Raw genomic sequence first — 25,331 nt, forward strand, 5'->3', positions numbered from 1 at the left:
CCTACTAAGCAGCAATTGGGTAATAATTGGCTAACTCTCTTGACAGAGAAAAAAACGTAATTTGGAAATAATTGACCTAACGAGAAAAATGGATTGATGGTTAAAAAATTGTTTGGGTCATTGCATTGTTAAAAGTAATAAGTAACTTGGAGATGAAGTACCGTAAATTTAACAGTGTAAATACTGCATGTGTATGAATACATAATTTATATGGTAATTTACGCTTAGCTCATATTCTACATTTGAAGTTATTTTTCTTGTAGTAGAAAAAACAGAAGGACTAAAAGGAAAGGATCCAATACTAGATTCTTAAGGTTTGTAGAAATGTGTAATACATATAAAAGTATATCACCTGGGATAAACCGTAATGGAAAAGAATATAAAAAAGAATGTGTATGTATAACTGAGTCACTTTGCTGTACAGCAGAAATTAACAGAACATTGTAAATCAACTGTATTTCAATAAAAACAGTGTATCAGCAATATGTACTGCTTTATAATGCTCCATTGAACTAGCCTCTCAGAAAAAATAACTCAGTCCAATTACTTCCCAGGCTACTCCTGTGATAGTATTTCTGTCTTTTAAATTTGATTAGTACATGGCAGTCTTTCCAGAGAATGATATCGATGATTTAAATCAGTGCCAAAAGGCTATGAGAGGAGTTGATGCTTTGAGTAAAACTGAGCTTCTCCCAGGCAACTAACTACCCAAGCTTCCGAGTTTTTATGCCCATCAAATGTAGATGTCTTCCATTGATTCAGAACTTAAATAAGAAAATGAACCCTTTATTCCCATGCATTTTAAATTATAAGTAAAAACAATTTTGTTATATGTATGTTGGAGGTAGGCATGGAAGGTATTATCTCAATTTTATGGGCAAGAAAACAGAACCCAGCCAGACTCTCGGTTCCTCCCTGCTCCAATATTTGGAGGTCGTGGCAGCCTGCAGTAAGTGATTGTATTTCAGATTTGACCACACAGTCTGTGCTCATGGGTTGGCAGTACATTTTTTAGATAATAGAACTCACAGCCAGCAGTGTCATGCTCTGAAACATAGTACCATGCTCCATTCAAATGAGCCACATCTTGTCCCCTAACACTGCTGCTCGGTATAAACCGGGTAAACCCATTAGCCGTCAGTCATTTGAAGAAATAAACAGCTAGAGTTGAGACCCCTTGAAACATTAAGGCCTTTTAGACCAAGACAGATTGACTCAGTAACAGTGAGGTTCTCATTTCTTCAGCACTGTATGGAATTTAAGAATATAACTGAAGAGCAAAGAAAAGTGAGCAATCTGTAGTCAGTATATAAATTTAAAAGGTCCTGCAGATAGAGAGGAACTCATGAACAATTTATTATTGAGTGCTTTCTGTTTCAGTTTCTACACTGGTATATGTTGAGGGTATCAAGAAGAAATATCAGACATGGTCACTCGTGACTCCTCAGGAGCTTGTAAGCTGATTGAGGAAACAAAACGCACCGTGTAAAGGACTCCACATATTCAGACAGAGCAGATGGGGTCTGAAAGGTGTTTTAGTTTCAGTTGACCCTGAAGCAGACCCTGAGACAAGCACTTGAGTGCATGTCTGTCTGGAGGAAGGTATAAGAAGCGTGGGAGAAGGGAAGTGAGACAGGGAAGGCGGCCAATAAAGGTGACAACGTTACTAGACAACAGTCACCGTGGGTGACTAGAAAGTAATCTTATGAGGAAACACCGGTAAACAGTATAGAACACACACCTCCGAGTTACTGTACCCAAACGGTAGGGGAACTGGGCTCGTTATATTCCAGCTCTTCTCAGGGCTAGGATTGGGGTGTTGAAGGGCTCTCCCAGGGGTGTTAATTCCTGGGCACTTCAGCCTGCCCAGCACCTGGGCACAGCAGGCTTCTGCAGCCCTGGGAAAAGCCCTCAGGTGCAGTGAGCAGACGCTGATAGCTGGAAGCCAGCCCGTGCACATGAAACAGAGGGGTCCAAGGAATATGGGTAGAGGACTGCCAGCAGCCACCACAGTAGGATTCTTGGTGTAGGTGAGACTTGAGAGCGCTCTTTCTCTTCTCTCCTCAGGTCTCTTCATGGTCCTCTCCCTATTGTCCATCGTGTATGGAGCCTTGCGCTGTAACATCCTCGCCATCAAGATCAAATACGATGAATATGATGTCAAAGTGAAGCCCCTGGCCTATGTCTGTATCTTCCTCTGGAGGAGCTTTGAGATTGCCACTCGAGTCATTGTCCTGGTCCTCTTTACCTCTGTCCTGAAGACCTGGGTGGTGATAGACATACTCCTCAACTTCCTCAGCTTCCTCTTCTACCCCTGGATCCTCTTCTGGTGCAGTGGCTCCCCCTTCCCTGAGAACATCGAGAAGGCCCTCAGTCGGGTGGGCACCACCATCGTGCTGTGCTTCCTCACCTTACTTTACGCCGGGATCAACATGTTCTGCTGGTCAGCGGTACAGCTGAAAATCAACAACCCCGACCTCATCAGCAAGTCCCAGAACTGGTACCAGCTGCTGGTGTACTACATGTTGAGATTCATCGAGAACGCCTTCCTCCTCCTCATGTGGTATCTTTACAAGACTGACATCTACATGTATGTGTGCGCACCCCTGCTGATCCTGCAGCTGCTCATTGGGTACTGCACGGCCATTCTATTCATGATCGTGTTCTATCAATTCTTCCACCCTTGCAAAAAGCTCTTTTCCTCTAGTGTTTCTGAAAGCTTTCAGGAGTGGCTAAAGTGTGCTTGCTGTGACTGCAGGCGGCAGAAATCCTCTGAGTCTGCAGAAAAGACGGATCTAAGGTCATCCGCAGACAGAGAGGAAACCCCTTCTAGCAGTAAAATAAGTTCTATGCCCAGCCAGATCTTGAATGCCGATGAGCTCTTTTCTGCTTAATGGGACCTGAGTCTCTTGAGGCACAGATGTATTGTTTGCTGGGTTGATCCCTGTTCTTCATACAAGTGATGGGCCCTGCACAGTTAACAAAGCAGGAAGTTATCTCTCAACTCCTTGTGAGTCTCTCCCCTTCGGAGAGCTCTCGGGTGGGCATGTGGGAACCATGGAGAGAAGCCAGGGAAACCCCTGAGCGTTGCAGGGGCAGCCTAAGGCACCACCATTCACAGTTGACCATGTTCTCCCAGACGTTACTGGCCTTTTCATTGACAAAGTACCCATGATATCTGAGTTGGGCTGGTTAGATCCATCAGGTAGAATGAGGGCAGGGGCTTACTTGTTTTCTAGTTTTCTGGACTGCTGGTCTAGGTAGCCTAATGTTTTATTATCCCTGAACGTAGTTTTCACCCAAGAGTTATCTGATGACCACAGATGGTTACTGGGGTTTTGCCATCAGCCACAACAGTCCTGTCAGAGTTTTCAGAGAGGGCTGTTCAAGTTTGGTTTTTGAATAGACAGATGTTCCATTTTCATCTCATCAGGGCTCTTTGTACACAACCAACTGTAGCAGCCTTGGAGACTTTATTCTCAAGGATCCATGGATTCAAAATTGAATTCTAAATTTGGTTATGGAAGCCCTAGAATTTTAGAAAAGTTGTGTTCCTTCAATATGTTGAAGAAATTCTGGATCAAGAGGGTTGTTAAAATATCAAAGTGTTTGTAGGCTTTTATAAGCAGAGTTCTTACCTTCTTGTGATAGTTTAAGATGAATCTGCTAGAAGGTAGGCTTAACCTCATCAAGGTTGAGTCCTGTCTTACAGTTCTGGGAAATTTCTAGTAGAATTTGCTAGGATTTGCCTTCTTAGGAAAGAAGAAAATAAAACCCATAGTCTTTACTCCACCTCTTCCTTGCCTGTCAGGAAAGTTTTAGACAAGAGTTACCTTGGTTAACCTAAGTTCTTCTAGAAAACACAGAAATTTCTCACCTAGCATATGTATATAGGCCATTTTAATTTTCATTATTTGAAGGAAAAGGGTTCCCCACCTTCAGTTAGATGTTGACTTCAGAAACTTTTAAATTTTGCAAACAGCTAACATGACCAGAAGATTTTTATCTTTAACTGAATGCATTTTGATTTGGTATGATTATGAGTTAATTTGAATAAGAACTTCAATTTTATCCTCCTACACTTTCCTATCTTCAGTATAATTTCTCCTTTGATCTGGAACCATATTTCTTTCATAAAAGGATTTGTAGAATATCCTCAGTTGTCTTGGAAAAATGCCTAGATCTAGTACCATTATTTCTACCATAAAAACCTTGATGATGAAACACCTGGGAGCAGGTGACGTCACTGACGAGGCTGGACATTGCAGGTCGATCAGGGTTGACAGTCTTAGGACTCATAATGGCTGAACTTTCTGACCCATCGAGTTTCTAACAGCTAGTTTGTCAGGGGACAGGTTAAAATGGTGAGTTTGAGTAGGAGTTGTGGCCAGAATTAGCCAGGGATGGAGAGACTGGTACTTCCCCAGCCTTGGTTTGGAAGCCTGTCTCAAGAACCACTACAAAATCTGGGCCTTCAAATACATTTAAAATCATTTTAAGGTAGAATGTAGGTAAGCATATTGAGTGACCCCAAACCAAACTGACAGTGATGGTCTGTCACACTCCTAAAGCCCAATTATAAGCCACATTTAAAAGGATAAAGAGGTTTGGTAACTAAATTGGACATTTTGTCATCTTTAACTCTTGATATGCAGATACCCCTGCTTTGGGGCCATATACGTCTAGTCACTTTGGGGAAGAGAAGCCACTGCTTTTTTTCTTCATGGCCACAATTTAAGTCATAGTGAACTGAGAAATCTTGTTTTTAAATTATTTGTATTATACCTCTGAAATGGCAAAATTATAGCTCAGACTGCACAACTAGGTTGCCCTAAAGACAAACAAACCAGCAAATTTCCTCCTATCTTGAGAGTTAAAATGTCTTTTTCAGTAATAATTCCAATTTTTAAAACTCTCCGTGCTTTGTCTAATTAATTACATACCATAACTTGTCGCAACAGATACTCCAACTGATTCATTATCATTTGGCTGGATGGAGGTGAAGTATTTCCTCGAAATATATTGAAATAAGAGCATCAAATATGTTTAGACTTTCTTCATTACTGGAGACAGTGCAGTGTAGAGGTTGACATCTCCCTGTCCAACCCTGCAAGTTAGTTAATTGTTCTATGCCTCAGTTTCCTCACCCACAAAATTTGCATGATATACTTGCCCAGACTACCTCACAAGGTTGTCAGAAGAACAAATTAAATAATAGGTGTGAAAATGCTTTGAAAATATTTTTGAAGTGCCATGCATGTTTAAAGGAGTTGTTTTTATAGTTATTCAAATTCATAGCAGGTTTTTTTTTTTTTTTTTTTTTTTTACCGTTAGAGAAGAAACAAGTAGCATCATTCACATGAGTGTCTTAAGTGAATATGTCGGCCTTTGGCCTTACAGAAGGGCAAGTGTAAATGGCCTTTACTCTTGGAGAGAACTCAACAGTTGCCCTTTCTCTTACCATCATTTGCTTATAAAAATTAGCACCCAGGGCTTCCCTGGTGGCACAGTGGTTGAGAGTCCGCCTGCCGATGCAGGGGACACGGGTTCGTGCGCCGGTCCGGGAAGATCCCACATGCCGCGGAGCGGCTGGGCCCGTGAGCCATGGCCGCTGAGCCTGCGCGTCCAGAGCCTGTGCTCCACAACAGGAGAGGCCACAACAGTGAGAGGCCCATGTATCGCAAAAAAAAAAAAAATTAGCACCCAAACATATGGTACTTGGAGGAAAAAGACCCACTGAAATCTGAGAAATTGCTTTTGATAACAAATGAGCTTATCATTTTTGTATGTCATCTTTCATAAAGGATATAGCAGCCTCTTTTGTTAATTTTTCTTTACAATTTGAATGCCTGATCCCGCTAGACTTTAATTGAATGTGGGTATAATTTTTTCTGCCTTGTAAATGGGAAAAATAAACTTTAAAATTGATTGTCAAATACAGCATTTTCATGGAAACCTCCTTAGAACATTAGTGCTATGGGTTATGACTGTATGTGTCAGTACTCCTCAGCCAGTACATTGCGGATGTGAGTTTTGCAGGCTGCTTCTCTGCAGCCATTCACTCTAATAAATATTGTTTATGTTTCTTCATATAATAAATTAATTTTTCCATTTCTCCTTGCTTTTCATTCCTTATACAGTCCTTTCATGGCTTTTTGACTTCAGGGACTATTTTAGAAACAAATTTGAAAATGGTTTTGTTGTGATTAATTATGATTTTGTAACCTCACCTGAAAATTTTGTTTGGTAAGCATTTACTCCATTTGTTAAAGCTGCACTGCTCAATACTAAAATTCTGCTCCAACATAAGTGGTATACTGATCCAGAAACATAAAATATCAAATGAGCGACTTGATATTAACATAAATGAATAGTCAAATTGTAAATGGCGATCTGTGGTTGGAAAAAATATCAGGTTTTTTCTGCATGTCCAAAGGCCTTATTTTTTCTATTGAGGTATAATTGACATATAACATTATATTAGTTTCAGATATACAACATAATGATTCAATATTTGTATACACTGCAAAATGATAACTGCAATAATTCTATTTACCATTCCATCACCATGCTGTTTATTACATCCTATGACTTGTTTATTTTATAACTGGAAGTTTGTGCCTCTTGATCCCCTCCACCAGTTTCGCCCACCCCCCTAACTCCCCTCCCCTCTGGCAATCGCCAGTCTGTTCTCTGTATCTATGAGGGGTTTTTTTTGTTTAAGAAAGACAAATACCATATTATTTCACTTACATGTGGAATCTAAAAAACAATCAGTTATTTAAGGGGTTATTTCGGAGCATGAGATAGACAAGGATTGTTGCAATAATTTCCTTTCCTCTGAAGGTGACCTTGCAATTTGGAAAGACTTGGCTATAGGAGAAATGTTTTGAAAGAGATCTCTTGGTATTAAATCAACCCCTTGAGAAAACTGAAGGTCAACAAGTGTAGTGTTTAAGTAGGTCAATGTAAAATTACTTCATTTGGTGTTTGTAAATGTTTTATTTTGAAATAACTTCAAGCTAATAGAAGAGCCTTAGGAATAGTGCAAAGAATTCATTTATCCTTCAATCAATTTCACCTATTAATATTTTGTCATGTTTGCTTTATAATTCTTACTTTCCTTCTTTTGACCCTTTATTCCTAAATACTTCAGTGTGTATTCTCTTATGCTCTGAACAAAGGCATTCTCTTACACAGCCACAGAATGATGATCTAATTCTGGAAATTCAACATGGATACAATACTAGTATCTAATCTAGAGTTCATATTCCATTTAACAATTGTACCCATTACTTCATTTGTTTTCACAAAGCTTCCCTAACAATGTGAATCTACTCAGCCCTCTTTTATGGGTTCTCTTTATTTAAAGGTATGAGTAAATTTTAACTTCCCTATGAATGCTCTGAAAACTATAGCAGACTTTGAAAATCTATTTGAAGAAAACATGCATGTTATCAGTACTAATGGCTTAAAAGCATAAATTTGGGATGTTTACTGGCAAACTGTGGGTAATTCTTTTTCATGAATCTCCATTTTAACCACCAAGTGTTGACTGCTTAATATATGGACCTGTAGCTCACACCCTGCCCCTGCCCCACTGTGATAGTTCATTTTACAGTGTTCAGGCCCAAGTTTGTAAAGATTTGGAAGGGGATGAAGGAAGTACAGTATATATTATTCCTCCATGACCATATTTCTCCGGGTGCCCCCGTCCAGGAGACTGTATTCTCTATGAACATCTTTGCAGCTGGGAAAGGGCTCAGAAATACCAACTCTACACTATATGAGTGATGTTTTGAGCCTCTTCTCTTTTTCAAAAAAGGCACTTCATATCAGAAGAGATTTCTACAGAGCTGAGAATTCAGAAACATCTCTGATCCCTTCTTTCCCAGCGCACAAGATACCCTATCAGACTAGGTCCCTAACCTGCTAAGAAGGTGTGTCCGCTGCAGAAGCCTGCCTGAGGGGATGCCTCACGCCTCCCCGTCACCCTCTCTGTGTGGTTGTTTCTCTGGAAATTGTCAGGCCAAGGACGTATAACACAGTGCAGGTTTAAGCAGGGTTTGGTACCCAGAGCATCTTTGAGGAGTATACAGCAGGATGCAGCAGCAGCATCTCTTGGCAGCAGGTTATCAGAAAACTTCTCACCCAGACTCCCCTGTGTGAGGTTTCAGCACTTGCCTCCTGCCAAGGAGAGATTCATCCAGAGAGATTTTGAGATTCTGCCTGTGCTTTTGCTCCCTCCCTGCCTCCCATCCTGAATTAATTCTCTCTCTCCGAATGATGAGTTCCTGATTGAAGCCTGATTAGCCCGTTTCCTAGAGCCCTGGGAATATCATCCTCCGTAGATATCTGCATTATGCATACTGGTTTAATTTCTTATCAGTCGGCTTCCTATTTTAATTACCTAAATTCGACAGTTAATGAGTCAGGTTCTCAGGAGCGATAGCACTCAAGAAACAAAACAGGATTTAGAAATTCTCTTTTGGAGTGGTGCTTCAGGATCGTCCCCACCACCACCCCAGTGCAGAGGAGACTGCTTCCCTGGTGTCGCCTTCTCCTGACAAGGTGACCTTCTTGAGTGGAGTGGCAGAATTTTTTAGAACAACGATGCCCAGCTGTAGAGCTGCAGACCTCCAAGAACTGCAGAGGCACTGTGTTCCTCTCCACTAACTAGGGATGTTTGACACTATCCAGAGATGTCTGGCACACATTTGTACAATTGTCTTTCACACCCATGGGTATGCTGTTGTGAGTGATAGAACAGGACTGATTAAAAGTGTCACTGTATTTAAAGTAACTTCGTCATCACCCCTCCAGTCCCTACCATGAACAGGTGTTAAAAATTCAACCACCATCATGTGGGAAGTCACCTTAAAAGACGTCCTTTGTAATTGAAAATGTTGGGAATTATTTTCTTTTAATTTTTATTGGCGTATAGTTGATTTATAATGCTGTGTTAGTTTCAGGTGTACAGCAAAGTGAATCTCTTATACATATGCATATATCCACTCTTTTTGAGATTCCTTTCCCATATAGGCCATTACAGAGTATTGAGTAGAGTTCCCTGTGCTATACAGTAGGTCCTTATTAGTTATCTATTTTATATATACTAGTGTGTATGTGTCAATCTCAATCTCCAAATTTATCCCTTCCTGTTCGGGATTATTACCCTAGAAAGTTTTTTCACTGACAGAATATTTTCTCAAGTGTACTTACAGTCTACTCTTTTCCTTTTATTTTTAAATGTATTTTTTAAATTTTATTTTATTTTTATACAGCAGATTTTTTTAACATCTTTATTGGAGTATAATTGCTTTACAATGGTGTGTTAGTTTCTGCTTTATAACAAAGTGAATCAGTTATACATATACATATGTTCCCATATCTCTTCCCTCTTGCGTCTCCCTCCCTCTTAGCCTCCCTATCCCACCCCTCTAGGTGGTCACAAAGCACTGAGCTAATCTCCCTGTGCTATGCGGCTGCTTCCCACTAGCTAGCTATTTTACGTTTGGTAGTGTATATATGTCCATGCCACTCTCTCACTTCGTCCCAGCTTACCCTTCCTCCTCCCGTGTCCTCAAGTCCATTCTCTAGTAGGTCTGCATCTTTATTCCCATCTTGTCCCTAGGTTCTCCATGACTTTTTTTTTTTTAGATTCCATATATAAGTGTTTAGCATACGGTATTTGTTTTTCTCTTTCTGATTTACTTCACTCTGTATGACAGACTCTAGGTCCATCCACCTCACTACAAATAACTCCATTTCGTTCCTTTTTATGGCTGAGTAATATTCCATTGTATATATGTGCCACATCTTCTTTATCCATTCATCTGTTGCTTCCATGTCCTGGCTATTGTAAATAGAGCTGCAATGAACATTGTGGTACATGACTCTTTTTTTTTTTTTTTTTTTTTTTTTTTTTTGGCTGCGTTGGGTCTTTGTTGCTGTGCGCAGAGCTTTCTCTAGTTGCGGCGAGTGGGGGCTACTCTTGGTTGCGGTGCGCGGGCTTCTCATTGTGGTGGCTTCTCTTGTTGTGGAGCACGGGCTCTAGGCGCGCAGGCTTCAATAGTTGTGGCACGTGGGCTCAGTAGTTGTGGCGCTCAGGCTCTAGAGCACAGGCTCAGTAGTTGTGCCACACGGGCTTAGTTGCTCCGCAGCATGTGGGATCTTCCCGGACCAGGGCTCGAACCCGTGTCCCCTGCATTGGCAGGCGGACTCCCAACCATTGCGCCACCAGGGAAGCCCCTACATGACTCTTTTTGAATTATGGTTTTCTCAGGGTATATGCCCAGGAGTGGGATTGCTGGGTCATATGGTAGTTCTATTTGTAGTTTTTTAAGGAACCTCCATACTGTTCTCCATAGTGGCTGTACCAATTTACATTCCCACCAACAGTGCAAGAGTGTTCCCTTTTCTCCACACCCTCTCCAGCATTTATTGTTTGTAGACTTTTTGATGATGGCCATTCTGACTGGTGTGGGATGATGTCTCATTGTAGTTTTGATTTGCATTTCTCTAATGATTAATGATGTTGAGGATTCTTTCATGTGTTTGTTGGCAATCTGCATATCTTCTTTGGAGAAATGTCTATTTAGGTCTTCTGCCCATTTGGGGATTGGGTTGTTTGTTCTTTTGATACTGAGCTGCATGAGCTGCTTGTAAATTTTGGAGATTAATCCTTTGTCAGTTTCTTCATTTGCAAATTTTTTCTCCCATTCTGAGGGTTGTCTTTTCGTCTTGTTTATGGTTTCCTTTGCTGTGCAAAAGCTTTTAAGTTTCATTAGGTCCCATTTGTTTATTTTTGTTTTTCTTTCCATTTCTCTAGGAGGTGGGTCAAAAAGGATCTTGCTATGATTTATGTCATAGAGTGTTCTGACTAGGTTTTCCTCTAAGAGTTTGATAGTGTCTGGCCTTACATTTAGGTCTTTAATCCATTTTGAGTTTATTTTTGTGTATGGTGTTAGGGAGTGTTCTAATCTCATACTTTTACATGTAGCTGTCCAGTTTTCCCAGCACCACTTATTGAAGAGGCTGTCTTTTCTCCACTGTATATTCTTGCCTCCTTTATCAAAGATAAGGTGACCATAAGTGCGTGGGTATATCTCTGGGCTTTCTATCCTGTTCCATTGATCTATGTTTCTGTTTTTGTGCTAAATATATTTTTATTTTTTTAATTTTAAAATTTTATTTATTTTTGGCTTCTCCATTGTGCTGTGGAGACTTCTCACTGCGGTGGCTTCTCTTGTTGTGGAGCATGGGCTCTAGGCATGTGGGCTTCAGTAGTTGTGGCTCGTGGGCTCAGTAGTTGTGGCTCATGGGCCCTAGAGCTCAGGCTCAGTATTTGTGGCGCACGGGCTTAGTCGCTCCACAGCATGTGGGATCTTCCCGGACCAGGGTTGGAACCTGTGTTCCCTGCATTGGCAGGCGGATTCTTAACCACTGCGCCACCAGGGAAGCCATATTCTTTTCCTTTTGAAATGAGGTTTGTTCACACACAAATCGTTTGGCACCTCTCATTTCCAGCTTGAGTCAAGAGATGAGAAACTCTTTTTACTTTAAAAATGTAATGTGAATTGGTGAGTGTTCTACCTTCAGAAAGTCAATTATGTCATTAAGGTGAAATGCTTTTACAATTTCCAAGCACTAAAAAATGTATATTAATATCATGATAGGGCTTCCCTGGTGGTGCAGTGGTTGAGAGTCCACCTGCCGATGCAGGGGACACGGGTTCGTGCCCCGGTCCGGGAAGATCCCACATGCTGCAGAGCGGCTGGGCCCGTGAGCCATGGCCGCTGAGCCTGCGCATCCAGAGCCTGTGCTCCGCAACGGGAGAGGCCACAACATGAGAGGCTGGCGTACCGCAAAAAACAAAACAAAACAAAAAAATCATGATAACTGTCAAAATAATGAAATGATTTCTCGACATTCTTCAGTTTACCTCCCGATTCACCTCTTTGGCCTTATCAGAAATTCTATCAAGGTGCTTTCAGCTACAATTTGTAGAACACCTGCTTAGAAGTGGCTTAAACAATAGGATTTTGTTATCTGACCTAGCAAATTTTGTTGCTTCATCTTCACATTTGTCTCTTTATGATTGCAAGATGACAGTCTGGGCTCCAGGCGTCACATTTACACAACTGAATCCAAAATAAGAAAAAAGGATTTCCCTTTGGGTATCTCTGTACTTTCAGGAGGAAAATCTCTTCCTAGAAGCCACCAGCCCCCTCCAGCAGAATTCCCCAAATTTCTTATTGGCTGGAGTTGTCACATCCTTACCTCTAAAACTGTCTCTGGCAAGGAGAATGACATTGTCATGGTTTCCTTTGACTACACAGCATTCACCCCTTGGGGCTGGCAAAGGGGCCACCATCCTTTAGCTTATGGGAGGAAGAACACCCACAAAAATAGGGTTCTGCAGACAAAAATGAGTGGGGAAACAGCCATTTGCTGGGCAACCTGACATTTCACTGTCATTTTTAAAAAATAAAGGTTCAGTTAAGATGATGATTTGGGGAAGAATATGAAAGCTCTGATTTGAAACATGAGCAGGTGTGTTTGCCTGGTGAAGGCAGTGGAAAGAATATTCCTGGTAAAGGGGACACCATGTGCAAAAGCCCAGAATTAGTAAAAAGGACATTTATAATCAGGGAACAGCTCGTAGGTCAGTGTTGCTGGAACATGGGAGAGAGGGGAGGTTGGATCAGGGGCCACACCATGAGAGGGAGAACAGAATGATAGTGTTGACACAAGCTAGGTACTCTGCTAAGCGTCGTATCCACATGACCACTTTGATTCCTCTCAACGATCCTATGTGACTGTTACTGCAATGATTTCCATTTTACAGAAAAGGAAGCCGAGACTAGTGAGATAAAGGAACTTTCCTGTGGTTGCACAGTAAGTGGTATGGTTAGGATTCAAGCTCAACAGTGTCTGGTGTCAACGCTCAAGCATTTAATCACTAGGCTCTCCTGACTCCTAAACGTTACCCAAACTGCAGTTGTGGTTAAGTCTGGCAGATGCTGGAGACCGAGGGAAGAAGCAAGCCTGGTGGCATTTCCCGGGGTACCCTGGAATGAAGGGGCAGAGTACGTATAAGGCAGCCCTTACTCAGTAGGGAGGAGTTGTCTCTGCTGGGGCCTCAGCAGCGGGGCTGAGGCAGCGTGTCCCCCATAGCTCCCAGCACTGGAGCCCTGCTCCGAAGAGCGATAACGGGGCCACTGGGCTGAAACCATGAGGGTCCCAGAGGAAAGAACTCTGGGTTGAAGTCCTGTTCTGCTACAACAACATTTCTGCTCAGGGCCACTGTCCTCTTTTCCCAGAAAAACTGATAGAACTTCTCAAGGCCAGCTAGTGAGGCACAGCACAGGTGAGCCTAAAACCTGGTTTATCAAGTCATTTTTTTGTTCTTTGGAACCAAAGAAGTTAACACTGCTTAAGTAGATAAATGAGAAAAAAATATTTTCTTCAAACTGATGTTTAGGAGGGAGACTATTAAGTGCTTACATTGTAGAGGAAGAGTTTGGTTAAGGGGTCATAGTGACATTTGACGGTGTCAGGCCAGGGCCCAAGAAAGACTTCAGTCCTGACCCAGACCATTCACCTCTTTCTTCAAAGTCCCCAAGGACAGTGTTTCCTGAGAGAAAGAAGCAAGAGCTTTTATTATCTCCCCCCAGCCTGACGTAGCTGGTCTGACACATCTAGAAGAACCCTTCTCTCCACAGCAGACTGCGAGACCTACCCCATGGATTTTGTGTTACTGCCAATACTCAACTCTTGGAACTACAGGACAAATGGGAGGGAAATCACCACCTGTGCCAGAGGGTACATCTTTCACCTGTAAAGGGCTTAATTAAGTGGATGAATCCTGGCCCTGCAATCTGACCAGTCAGCTCTGGGCATCTTAAAGTAGAGACAAGGTCCCAAGAGTTGTGAAAGGAGGCAGAGTGGTATTCTTCAGCCACCAGGGTCATAACCTCTCTCCCAGTACCGTGAGTTACAGGAAAAGAAAAGAGATCCCAATTCCCCTGCCTGAATGTTGACCTCAATTTTTCTGGTCTTAGAACTTCTTGGACTTGCTTTACATTAACCTCCCAGACTGAATTCATTCTCTACTTTCTCTGAAGAGATGATTCTGAAGGAAAGAGATAAGTAAGGTTTCTATTAGGTCCCAAAGAACTCCTCAGGTAAGGCAGGACCCCGTAACCTGACAGGGCTACCTGGGATTACAGGAGGAAACAAATATTACATTCTCAGGGCCGTGATATCATCGAGGTATTTCCACAGGGAAATAAATTTTATGCTAAAATGTCATCTCCTTGGATAGCATTCTGATTCAGCATCTAATACTCGTGAATGCCACGATTTCTAAACCAGTGTGGCAGCCATTACCCACGTGTGATCCCTGAGCACTTGAAATGTTCCTAGTCTGAGTTGAAATGTGTTGTAAATGTAAAACACACGTCAGATTTCCAAGACTTAGTACCAAAAACATAGAACTTTTTTATTAATAATGTTTATGTTTGACATGTTACAATGATAATATTTTGGATATATTGGGCTAAATATGGGATTTATTAAAATTAGGTTCACCCCATCTAGTTACTTCTTTAATGTGGCTATTAGGAAATTTAAAATGTCAAATGCGGTTGGCATTTGTGGTTTGTGTCCTGTTGGACGGTGCTGCTCTAGACGTTTGGAAAGCTGGATGCCTTGAAGACTTGCTTTTCTGTGAAGAATGCTAAGTGCATCACAAAAATGTCAGGTCAGCCAGGTCTCATTCTTGGGTATCATTTTCCTCCCCTCATGCCAGGAAAATTGTATTTGCAGTAAGAACAGGTAGTCCTCACTCTATTATTTCTGTGTTCAAACAGAGCGTCCTGAACAATGGGGCCCATGTTTTCCTGTATAGTGGTTCTCGGCCTAGGCTGCCCATTAGAATCACCTGAGGGCTTTAGAAAATTCTGAAGCCAGGCTACACCCCAGACTACTTAAGAGGTAAAGTGTGGGAGTGTGACCTGGGCATCAGGGTTTTTCTAAAGTTCCACCAGATGATTACACTGCAGCTGGGCTCTCTAGCATTCCAGAAATCTTGCTGTATAAGAAAGGCAGGTGTCTGGGGCTTAACAGCAGATGAATATTTCATCAGATATATGTGTCGAAAGGTAACAGAATCACTCATTTCCTCACACTTAGCCAAGTAAAATGGAGCTTCTTTATATTCTAGAATGGACTACCCATCCCCATTTGGTGCACACACACCGAAAAACCCCAAACAAAACAAAACTTTGCTAAGCCGGTTGTCTCCATCTGGGCTAAATTGAATAGTCTCTTTGGAATAACTGGACATCTTAGACTTAAAATGCTCTGTCTTTCATTTTTTTAAATTTTTTAACCTTTATTTTATTGAAGTATAGTTGTTTTACAATGTTGTGTTCATTTCTGATGTAGGGCAAAGTGATTCAGTTATACATATACATATATACTCTTTTTCATATTCTTCTCCATTATGGTTTCTTACAGGATATTGAACACAGTTCCCTGTGCTATACAGTGGGACCTTGTTGTTTATTTTATATATAGTGGTTTGTATCTGCTAATCCCAAACTCCTAATTTATCCCTCCTCCACCCCCCTTCCACCTTGGGAACCACAAGTCTGTTCTCTATGTCTGTGAGTCTGTTTCTGTTTCGTAGATAAGTTCATTTGTGTCACATTTTTGATTCCACATATAAGTGATATCATGTGATATTTGTCTTTCTCTGTCTGACTTAACTTCACCTAGTATGATAATGTCTAGGTCCGTCCATGTTGCTGCAAATGGCATTATTTCCTTCTTTTTCATGGCTGAGTGGTATTCCATTGTATATACGTACCACATCTTTTTTTTTAATTTTAATTTTATTTTTTTAATACAGCAGGTTCTTATTAGTTATCTATTTTATACAATTAGTGTATATATGTCAATCCCAATCTCCCAATTCATCCCACCACCACCACTCCCCCCCACTTTCCCCCCTTGGTGTCCGTACGTTTGCTCTCTACATCTGTGTCTCTATTTCTGCCTTGCAAACCAGTTAATCTGTACCATTTTTCTAGATTCCACATATATTAGTTAACATATGATATTTGTTTTTCTCTTTCTGACTTATGACAGTCTCTAGGTCCATCCGTGTCTCTACAAATGACCCAATTTTGTTCCTTTTTATGGCTGAGTAATTGTCCATTGTATATGTGTACCACATCTTCTTTATCCATTCCTCTGTCGATGGACATTTAGGATGCTTCCATGTCTTGACTATTGTAAACAGTGCTGGTATGAACATTGGAGTGCGTGTATCTTTTCAAATTAGAGTTTTCTCCAGATGTATGCGCAGGAGTGGGATTGCAGGATCATATATGGTGGTTCTATTTTTAGGTTTTAAAGGAACCTCCATACTGTTCTTCATAGTGGCTGTATCAATTTACATTCCCACCAACGGTGTAGAAGGGTTCCTTTTCTCCACACCCTCTCCAGCCTTTATTGTTTGTAGACTTTTTAATGATGGCCATTCTGACTGGTGTGAGGTGCTACCTCATTGTGGTTTTGATTTGCATTTCTCTAATAATTAGCGATGTTGAGCATCTTTTCTTGTGCCTATTGGCCGTCTGTATGTCTTCTTTGGAGAAATGTCTATTTAGGTCTTCTGCCCATACATAAAACACTCTGTCTTTCAGGATGCCTTCCCTGCCCTCCTCCTTTACTAAGATGGTGGTACTCCTGTGTGTGGGAGAGACACTGTGTGCAACCGACCTCATGGCAGAGGGGCACCTGAACCTTCTGGCCTGAGGCTGGTCCTGGGGCCAGGTCAGGCCAGTGTTAGCTCACACGCGGGCCCTACACTTTCTGCTGGGCTCTGCTGCCCACGTGTGAAGCTGGTGAGACCCATCCTCTGCTGCCTTCCTTGGCCTTCCTCTGCTCACCGCGAGCTACAGACCCCAGAGCCAGCACCATTCCCTCCTCCAGGGCCTGCGACCTGGCTGCTCCACAGAGGGTACGTTGAAGGCTTTCGGCCTCAGCCTCACATCCCACCTCCCCGGCAAGGCAGGGCTTCTGGATCCCTAAGGCCACACCGGAGGGCAAGTCCCTGCCCTCTGTCTGACCTCGCCTCCTCCTTGGTAACTCGTGATTAGGTTGGGCCTTGGACAAGTATCCCTCAGAGAGTCACCAATGCGGAGAAGCACAAGCAAGCCGCTAATCTCTCAACTGATTCCATATGTCCCTTCGCAGGCTGAGGATGAGGGGTACGCCCTCTTCCCACAGCTCCCCCTGCGGGCCCGCCACCCACTTCCTCTCCCTCACGGCCCACTTTTCTCTGGAACAGCAAGTCTGTTCTAGGTGACCCAGGCTGAAATAGTGTCCTTTCTGCTCTGCCAGAGGCCTCAGCCCTCTAGGATTTGCTTTTGATGTGCTCAGTGAGAACCAAAGAACTTGGAGAATGGTTCTCAGAATGAAGCCTGGCTTTCAACATCATGGCTACAACTCAAAAAACTCTTCTTTTTGCCAACCTCCAATGGCAACACTACCTTCCTCTCTTAGGTGCTAGCCTCAGTCACACCCCTCCATTCCTCCGTCGCAGGCCAACGCTGCCTCAGCGTGACTAGGGACAGGGTCAGCCACATGGAAGTGCAAAAAAAGCCCACTAATGTGCATTTTAAGGTATGGTTATTACTCTCACTATAATTATATAGGAGCAGTTTATTGAGGACCAGGTCCTGTTCTGTGTGCTTTACATGAATTAAGTCATCTTAATCCTGATCACCACCTGATAAGCAAACAGGCATGGAGAGGTTAAGTAACTTGCCCAAAGTCACACAGCTGTCAAGATCAACTAGGGATTTGAATGTAGACTGGCTCCAGAGTCTATATCCTTAACTTCTCTCCCTTCATGAGGCCCCTTACCCTCTGCATGCTCCCCACTTCTCTTCTTGAGAGACACAGAGATGAAGAGCTCCCAGAAAACATGCTTTGGACATGAGAGGCCCAGGATATCTCATTACCAAAATGCTTTTTGGAAGGAGCTGGAATACAATATTTAAAAAGTAAATATATGTGCAGGAAGACAATTCAGTTGGGTTTATTATCCATCATTAAAACTCTCCCTCCCAGCAGTATATAATCTGTCTCTGCGGAGTCCAAGTCCTTGCTTCAGGCGCTGTTGAATTCCAGACACCTCCATTAACCTAGTTTGGCTTATTATAAAATGTTTCCACCCTCACTCCTTAGCCTCGCTCATGACTGCCTCCTAATTCCTTCTGTTCATCAACTATACTAGGCCCTGCACAATTGACAACATGTTCTGATGAGATTATATATTGTTTCCTGATTGTGTCCTACATGTGTATTTTATTTCCCCAACTTGGGGAAACAGTAGGGAGCACAGAGAAGGGGCTCAGTACATATTTGTATATTGATTCACTTAGGAAAAAATAAATTATCTCTACTTGCTTACCCTTCAAATCTTTGGAACTTAAATTCAATCTCTGGCTTCCTTTGTATTTCAAATATATGCACTGCGCTCTGTGCTAAACTGCCTGGGTTGAGATTTTAGTACTGCCAGTTCCTTGCTGAGTGGCTTTGGGCTAGATGCATTCGCCCTCCATGCCTCATTTTCCACAAATGGAAAATGGGGATATAACTGCACTATCTCATAAGGTTGGCATGAGGAGTAAATGAGATAATACGCATTGAACAATTAGACTAGCTCCTGGCACGTCGTAAACGTTCAATAAATGTCAGCTATAAAAAAATGGGTGCGGGCTTCCCTGGTGGTGCAGTGGTTGAGAGTCCGCCTGCCGATGCAGGGGACACGGGTTCGTGCCCCGGTCCGGGAAGATCCCACATGCCGCAGAGCGGCTGGGCCCGTGAGCCATGGCCGCTGAGCCTGCGTGTCCGGAGCCTGTGCTCCGCAACGGGAGAGGCCACGACAGTGAGAGGCCCGTGTACCGCCAAAAAAAAAAAAAAAAAAAATGGGTGCATGTTCCTCATTTACCTTACAGTCTCACTTATGCTGCCCTCTAGTTGTAGCACACATTTACATGCAAGTGACAAAACACAATATTTTAAAGAATTTAAATTTCCTATCCGTTCACCCATTTCCTCACACTTTTTTTTTTTTTTTTTTTTTTTTTTAGCGGTGTGTGGGTCTCGCACTGTTGTGGTCTCTTCCGTTGCGGAGCACAGGCTCAGCGGCCATGGCTCACAGGCTCAGCCGCTCCGCAATATGTGGGATGTTTGCGGACCGGGGAACGAACCCGCGTCCGTTGCATCAGCAGGTAGACTCTCAACCACTGCGCCACTAAGGAAGCCCGGGGAACCTTCCTCACTTTTTTCAAATACTGTGTGTGATTTTCAAAGGAACCCCCTCGACGGTCACATTGTCCTGGCCACCAGGTGGCAGTGTTGTTCAGTCAGGTACAGATTATTGGCAGTTGCCTTACGCTGGGACCTGGCATGAGTTTAGGACACTGTTTCAGAAGTTAACACATGTTCTAATTTTCTCCCTCCTGTTTACTTTCCTTGTCCTGTGGCTGGCTGTTTCTTTCCTCCTTCTTCTTTTCCTCTCTGCTGTTTGACCCACCTCCATTATACATTTGACGGCCTCCTCAGATACGCACCTTGCAGACTGTGGCCTGGCAGAAATATGGTTGAGGCTTCCATACCACCCAGCAAGGTTTTGACCAGAAATAATGTTTTTTTAAAGAGCCACCTTGAACATCCTGGAAGATTAAAGGTTTAATCACTAAATAGTAAATCACTAAAGGGGCAAGAAAGGCAAGTGCCCCCCTGGTCTCCCCACTCCAGTCTCTCCCCTCCTCTGCACTCCAAGCCCACGTCCGGGCCACGGTGACCAATCCTGACGTTCGGTGGCCACCCTGACACTCTCCATGGCTTCAGAGTCCTTCCCAGCACCGTTCTCCTTGAAGAGCAAGCCAAACCCATGTTTGCTGTCTCAGGTAGAGCAAGCTTCTGGGTTCGAGTGTAGTGTGTGTGCAGTTCCCAGGCCCTACACCTGCATTTAGCTGCTTCCCAGAGCCACTGCCTAGGCCTCTGCACCATTTCCCCCACCCCATATGACGACAACAGCAAGGTGTTAATAACATGGGCCTCCCATGTTCAAAGCATGTTTTCTGGGAGCTCTTCATCTTTGTGTCTCTCAAGAAGAGAAGTGGGGAGCGTGCAGAGGGTAAGGGGCCTCATGAAGGGAGGGAAGAGGTTAAGGACATAGACTCTGGAGCCGGTCTACATTCAAATCCCTAGTTGATCTTGACAGCTGTGTGACTTTGGGCAAGTTACTTAACCTCTCTGTGCCTGTTTGCTTATCAGGTGGTGATCAGGATTAAGATGACTTAATTCATGTAAAGCACACAGAACAGGACCTGGTCCTCAATAAACTGCTCCTATATAATTATAGTAAGAGTAATGACCATACCTTAAAATGCACATTAGTGGGCTTTTTTTTCCATGTGGCTGACCCTGTCCCTAGTCACTCTGAGGCAGCATTGGCCTGCGACGGGGGAATGGAGGGGTGTGTTAATAACAGCAGCCACCTCCAGTGAGCCTGTTCCGTGTGCTCAGTGGTTCACAGGCATCATCGCATTTCATCTTCAGAACAGGGCTGAGCTGTAGCGGTTACACTGGTGGATGCCATGGCTGAGGTTAAACAATTGGTCAAAGTCACGCAGCCCCGAAGTGGAAGAGCTGGGGTTGAGTCCAGGCCACTGACTTGAAAACCCTCGCTCTTACCCGCCCCCCCACTCGCTGGAGGTCCCCCAGGACATCACATGTTCTTGCTTCAGCAGCTAAAAGTGGAACAAGGCCACCACCCTCACGCCTACCCCACACCCACAATTCCCAGATTGCCTTCCCCTCATCACCCACAGCTCATGACTCTGCAGAAAAATCAGCCCTGGCAACTTGACCTGCCCTCTGGAAAGGCTGTGGTCCTTCACTCAGGGATCCCGGCTCCAGATGTGAGGCCCAAATGGGCAGGGCAGCCCCATGGCAGTGGTAGTTGGCCACATCGTGAGGGAGCTGACTCTCACCGTCTGCAGTGCTGAAGGAGGCCCGTGAACTTGGGAAGGAGGGGGACACAAAGGGAGGCCTACGAGGAGGCCTGTCCTCTGATTCAGAGCTAAGGTTTGGCTCCTCGGGGTCACCAGGAATTCCTCCACACCCTACGGAGGGGCCAGCTCCTGAATGGAGGAATTCTCCTCCGACATAAGGGAAGGGGCCAGCGCCTCCATAGCCTGGGTGGGATGCGTTGACAAACCATTTCTGGGCCATGAGGCTTCCTACAAAGCCAGGCCGAAATTCTTTCTGAGAACGCTGGTGACAGAGTCCACATTCCTGCTGCTGTAGTTGGGTGCTGCGTTCCCATCCCCGTGCTGGTGAAGAGAGGAAGGAGCAGGTTGCCGTGACAGTTTTGGTTCACTGCATGGGTGATTTTGTTGGCCTGAAAAATGGGTAGTCATGGAAACCATGGAAGGCCTGCTCTGGAAGGGCCCTACTAGCCTTGTGTTGCCGTCCGTGTCTTATGTAACGCGGCTTCCAGAATTCTTCCGCCTGTAGGTATAAACCATTAATGCATCCCCAAATCAATTTTGGGTCACAACCAGATTTTTTTTAAAAAAAAGAAATAGACTAGAATTGAATACAAGGGAAAATATCAGAGTGCCTTTCATATGTCAAGTCAGTTATTCTCTGGGGGCATTTTTGTTTCAGTTCTATACGTTTTGAGTGTAGTGACTCGCCGTATAAAACAGACTCTTGTTGTAGCTGAGGTCCCAAATGCTTGTAAACTGCTGCTAACCTGAGTCTCATCTTGACAGAAGGGAAAAGATTGCTTCTTTTTTTTCGGAGGAGAAAAACATTTCTAGTAGTCCAAAACTGGACACAACCCAAATGGTCATCAAAGGTAGAAGAGCTAAATAACGTGTGGCATAATTATGCAATGGGAATATTATGTATACGGGAAAGAAAGTGAATGAACTATAGCTATAAACAATAACATGGATGAAACATATTGACATCATGTTGAACATAAAAAGCAAGATGAGAAAGAGTACATAATTTATGATTCAGCTTACGTAAAATTTTTAAAAGGCAAAACTAAACTCTGCGGTTTACAGATACATCCATAGGTGGTAAAATTATTAAAAAGTGATCATTACATCATGTCAGGCAAATGGTTACCCCAGAAGCGAAGGGACACCAGGTGGGGGAAACCAGAGGACTGACCATGTTGTTTCTTAGCCCTGCTGGTGCTTACATGGGAATGCACTTTAACATTGTTAGTTAAATTATATGTTTATGTTATATGCATTTCTAGGTATTCATCTTTCATAGTTTAAAAAAAATTGTAAAAGTACAGTGATCAAATTTTTACCTTTCAATCTATGTTTTTATTAGTTGCTAGTTTTATGACTTGCCGGAAAACATCTCGTCAGTGAAACATTCACAGAAGTAATTATAAATTCAATTATGTCAGAGCCTACTAGTTCTAGACCGGCACTGGACAATAGAAATTTCAGTGATAGTGAAAGTGTTGTACATCTGTGCTGTCCAGTACGGAAGCTACTAGCCACATGTGGCGATTGAACACTTGAGATACAGCTAGTGTAGCTGAGATATTAAATTTCAAATTTTATTTAAATTAAATTATTTAAATCTAAAACGCCACATGTGGCTAGTAGCTACCATATTGGACAATACTGGTCTAGACCCACTTGCTTGGTATAATCAAATGTAATAATGCTTTGTTTTCAGATCAACCTAAATTTGAATCCTACCTCTGTTACTACCACCGTAAGAATTCAGGTGGAATACTTGGTTTTTCTAATCCTCACCACACTCATCTGTAGAATGGGGATGAGAAGAGATACTTCTTAATCTTGATATGAAGACTGTATTAAATTAATGAATACAGACCACCTATCACAGACCCTGCCAGTGGTTGATGTCAAGAAATGTTGGTTTCCTTCCCATACCTATGTGGCCATCCTGAAATTGTGTGATCTCCAAATAAGGACTGGATGAGAGAATTCAGATAATTTAGTGTAATTTACACTGCATCTTTATCATCAATTCCAAGGATGTATCTTCAGGGCAGCAACACCATCACTGCAGCTCTTTAGCAGAGCTTCTTCCATAGCTCAAACTCCAAAGAAACATTTATGTCCATGTTTCCAAGAAGAAACACATATCCAAATACCAGCTCAGCCCTTAGATATAGAAAAAGACCACCTACCCACATCAAGGTTTTTTTTGGTTTTATCCTGATTTGTTTCTTTGATTCAACAAGTTTATACTTTTATCCTTAGGGAGCAGGATGCGTTATTTATTTCTCCCCTCAGTGAGTAATTCTTTCTTTTTTGTTTCTTTTTTTTTTTTTTTTGCAGTGCTGTGCGGCTTGCAGGATGTTAGTTCCCCAACCGGGGCTTGAACCCGGGCCCCTCGGCAGTGAAATCACAGTGTCCTTACCACTGGACTGCCAGGGAATTCCCAGTAATTCTTTTTTTATTGAAGTATAGTGTTTTTTGGTTTTCTGTGTTTTTTTTTTTTCCTTTTTTGGCCACACAGTGCAGCTTGCAGGATCCTAGTTCCCCAACCAGGGATCAGCCCAGGCCCTTGGCAGTGAGAGTGCAGAGTCCTAACCGTTGGACCACCAGGGAATTCCCAGAAGTATAGTTGATTTACAATGTTGTGTTAGTTTCTGGTGTACAACAAAGGGATTCAGTTGTGTGTATATATGTATATTCCTTTTCAAGTTATTTTCCATTATGGTTTATTACAGGATATTGAATATAGTTCCCTGTGCTATAGAGTAGGACCTTGCTCCTTATCTATTTTATACATAGTAGTTTGTACCTGCTGATCCCAAGCTCCTAATTTATCCCTCCCCTACCTCCTTTCCCCTTCGGTAACTATAAGATTGTTTTCTAGGTCTGTGAGTCTGTTTCTGTTTTGTAGATATGTTCATTTGTATCATATTTTAGGTTCCACATATAAGTGATATCATATGGTATTTGTCTTTCTCTTTCTGACTTACTTCACCTAGTATGATAAAGTATAGGTCCATCCATGTGGCTGCAAATGGCATTATTTCATTCTTTTTACAGCTGAGTAATATTCCATTGTATATATGTGCCACATCTTTATCCATTCATCTGTTGATGGACACTTAGGTTGCTTCCATGTCCTGGCTATTGTAAATAGTGCTGCAATGAACATTGTGGTACATGACTCTTTTTGAATTATGGTTTTCTCAGGGTATATGCCCAGTAGTGGGATTTCTGGGTCGTATGGTAGTTCTATTTGTAGTTTTTTAAGGAACCTCCATACTGTTCTCCATAGTGGCTGAACCAATTCACATTCCAACCAGCAGTGTGAGAGGGTTCCCTTTTCTCCACACCTTCTCCAGCATTTGTTATTTGTAGACTTTTTCATGATAGCCATTCTGACCTGTGTGAGGTGATACCTCATTGCAGTTTTGATTTGCATCTCAGTGAGTAGTTCTTCAGCGATTTTCCCTTTTGGTATATTATTATATAATATTATCCTATCTTATTAAAACTTAACTTATATTCTCTCAACATTTTTTACTTCTGTGCTTCTAATGTGTCTTACTCTATGACCAGAAACCTTGACAAATCTGCACTGTTTTAAGAATGGAATTCTCATTTACAAATGATATGGGCTGAATTATGTCCCCCTCCCCTCCAAATTCATGTGTTGAAGTCCTATCCCCCAGAACCTCAGAATTTGACTGTTTTGGGAGATGGGGTCTTTAAAGAGGCAATTAAGTTAAAATGAGGCCCTGACAGTGGACTGTAATCCAATATGGTTGATTTCTTTATAAGAAGAGATTAGGACACAGACAAGACACAGAGGAAAGACCATGTGAAGGCAGAGGAAAAGACAGCCATCTACAAACCAAGGAGAAAGGCTTCAGAATGAAACCAGCCCTGCTAAAACTTTGATCTTGGACTTACAGCCTCTAGAACTGTGAGACAATAAATTCCTGTTTTTTAAATCACCCAGTCTGTAGTACTTCATGATGGCAGCCCGAGCAAATTTATGCAACTTTCCTCCCATGAGGCTTCTCACTTTATATATACCTGGCCAGATATTTTTTGTAGTTTTCTTTTTTTTTAATGTTTTAATATTTTAAAAATTTTATTGAAGTATAGTTGATTTACAATGTTGTATTAATTTCTGCTGTACAGGAAAAATTATACATATATATATTCTTTTTCATATTCTATTCCATTATGATTTATCACAGGATA

The 25,331-nt window shown here is 42.5% G+C and overlaps 1 protein-coding gene across 1 annotated transcript in view; it reads left to right on the forward strand.

Moving 5' to 3' along the window:
• XK (X-linked Kx blood group antigen, Kell and VPS13A binding protein) overlaps positions 1-6,116 on the forward strand; it is a 53,186-nt gene extending 47,070 nt beyond the window's left edge. Inside the window, exon 3 of the mRNA XM_004281330.3 lies at positions 2,068-6,116. Within this exon, the coding sequence (XP_004281378.1) occupies positions 2,068-2,894 (827 nt within the window). The 3' untranslated portion in view covers positions 2,895-6,116. The remainder of the gene's footprint in view (positions 1-2,067) is intronic.
• Positions 6,117-25,331: the final 19,215 nt, after the last annotated feature.

The sequence above is a fragment of the Orcinus orca genome, chromosome X (assembly GCF_937001465.1).
Source record: "Orcinus orca chromosome X, mOrcOrc1.1, whole genome shotgun sequence".
Classification (NCBI taxonomy): domain Eukaryota; kingdom Metazoa; phylum Chordata; class Mammalia; order Artiodactyla; family Delphinidae; genus Orcinus; species Orcinus orca.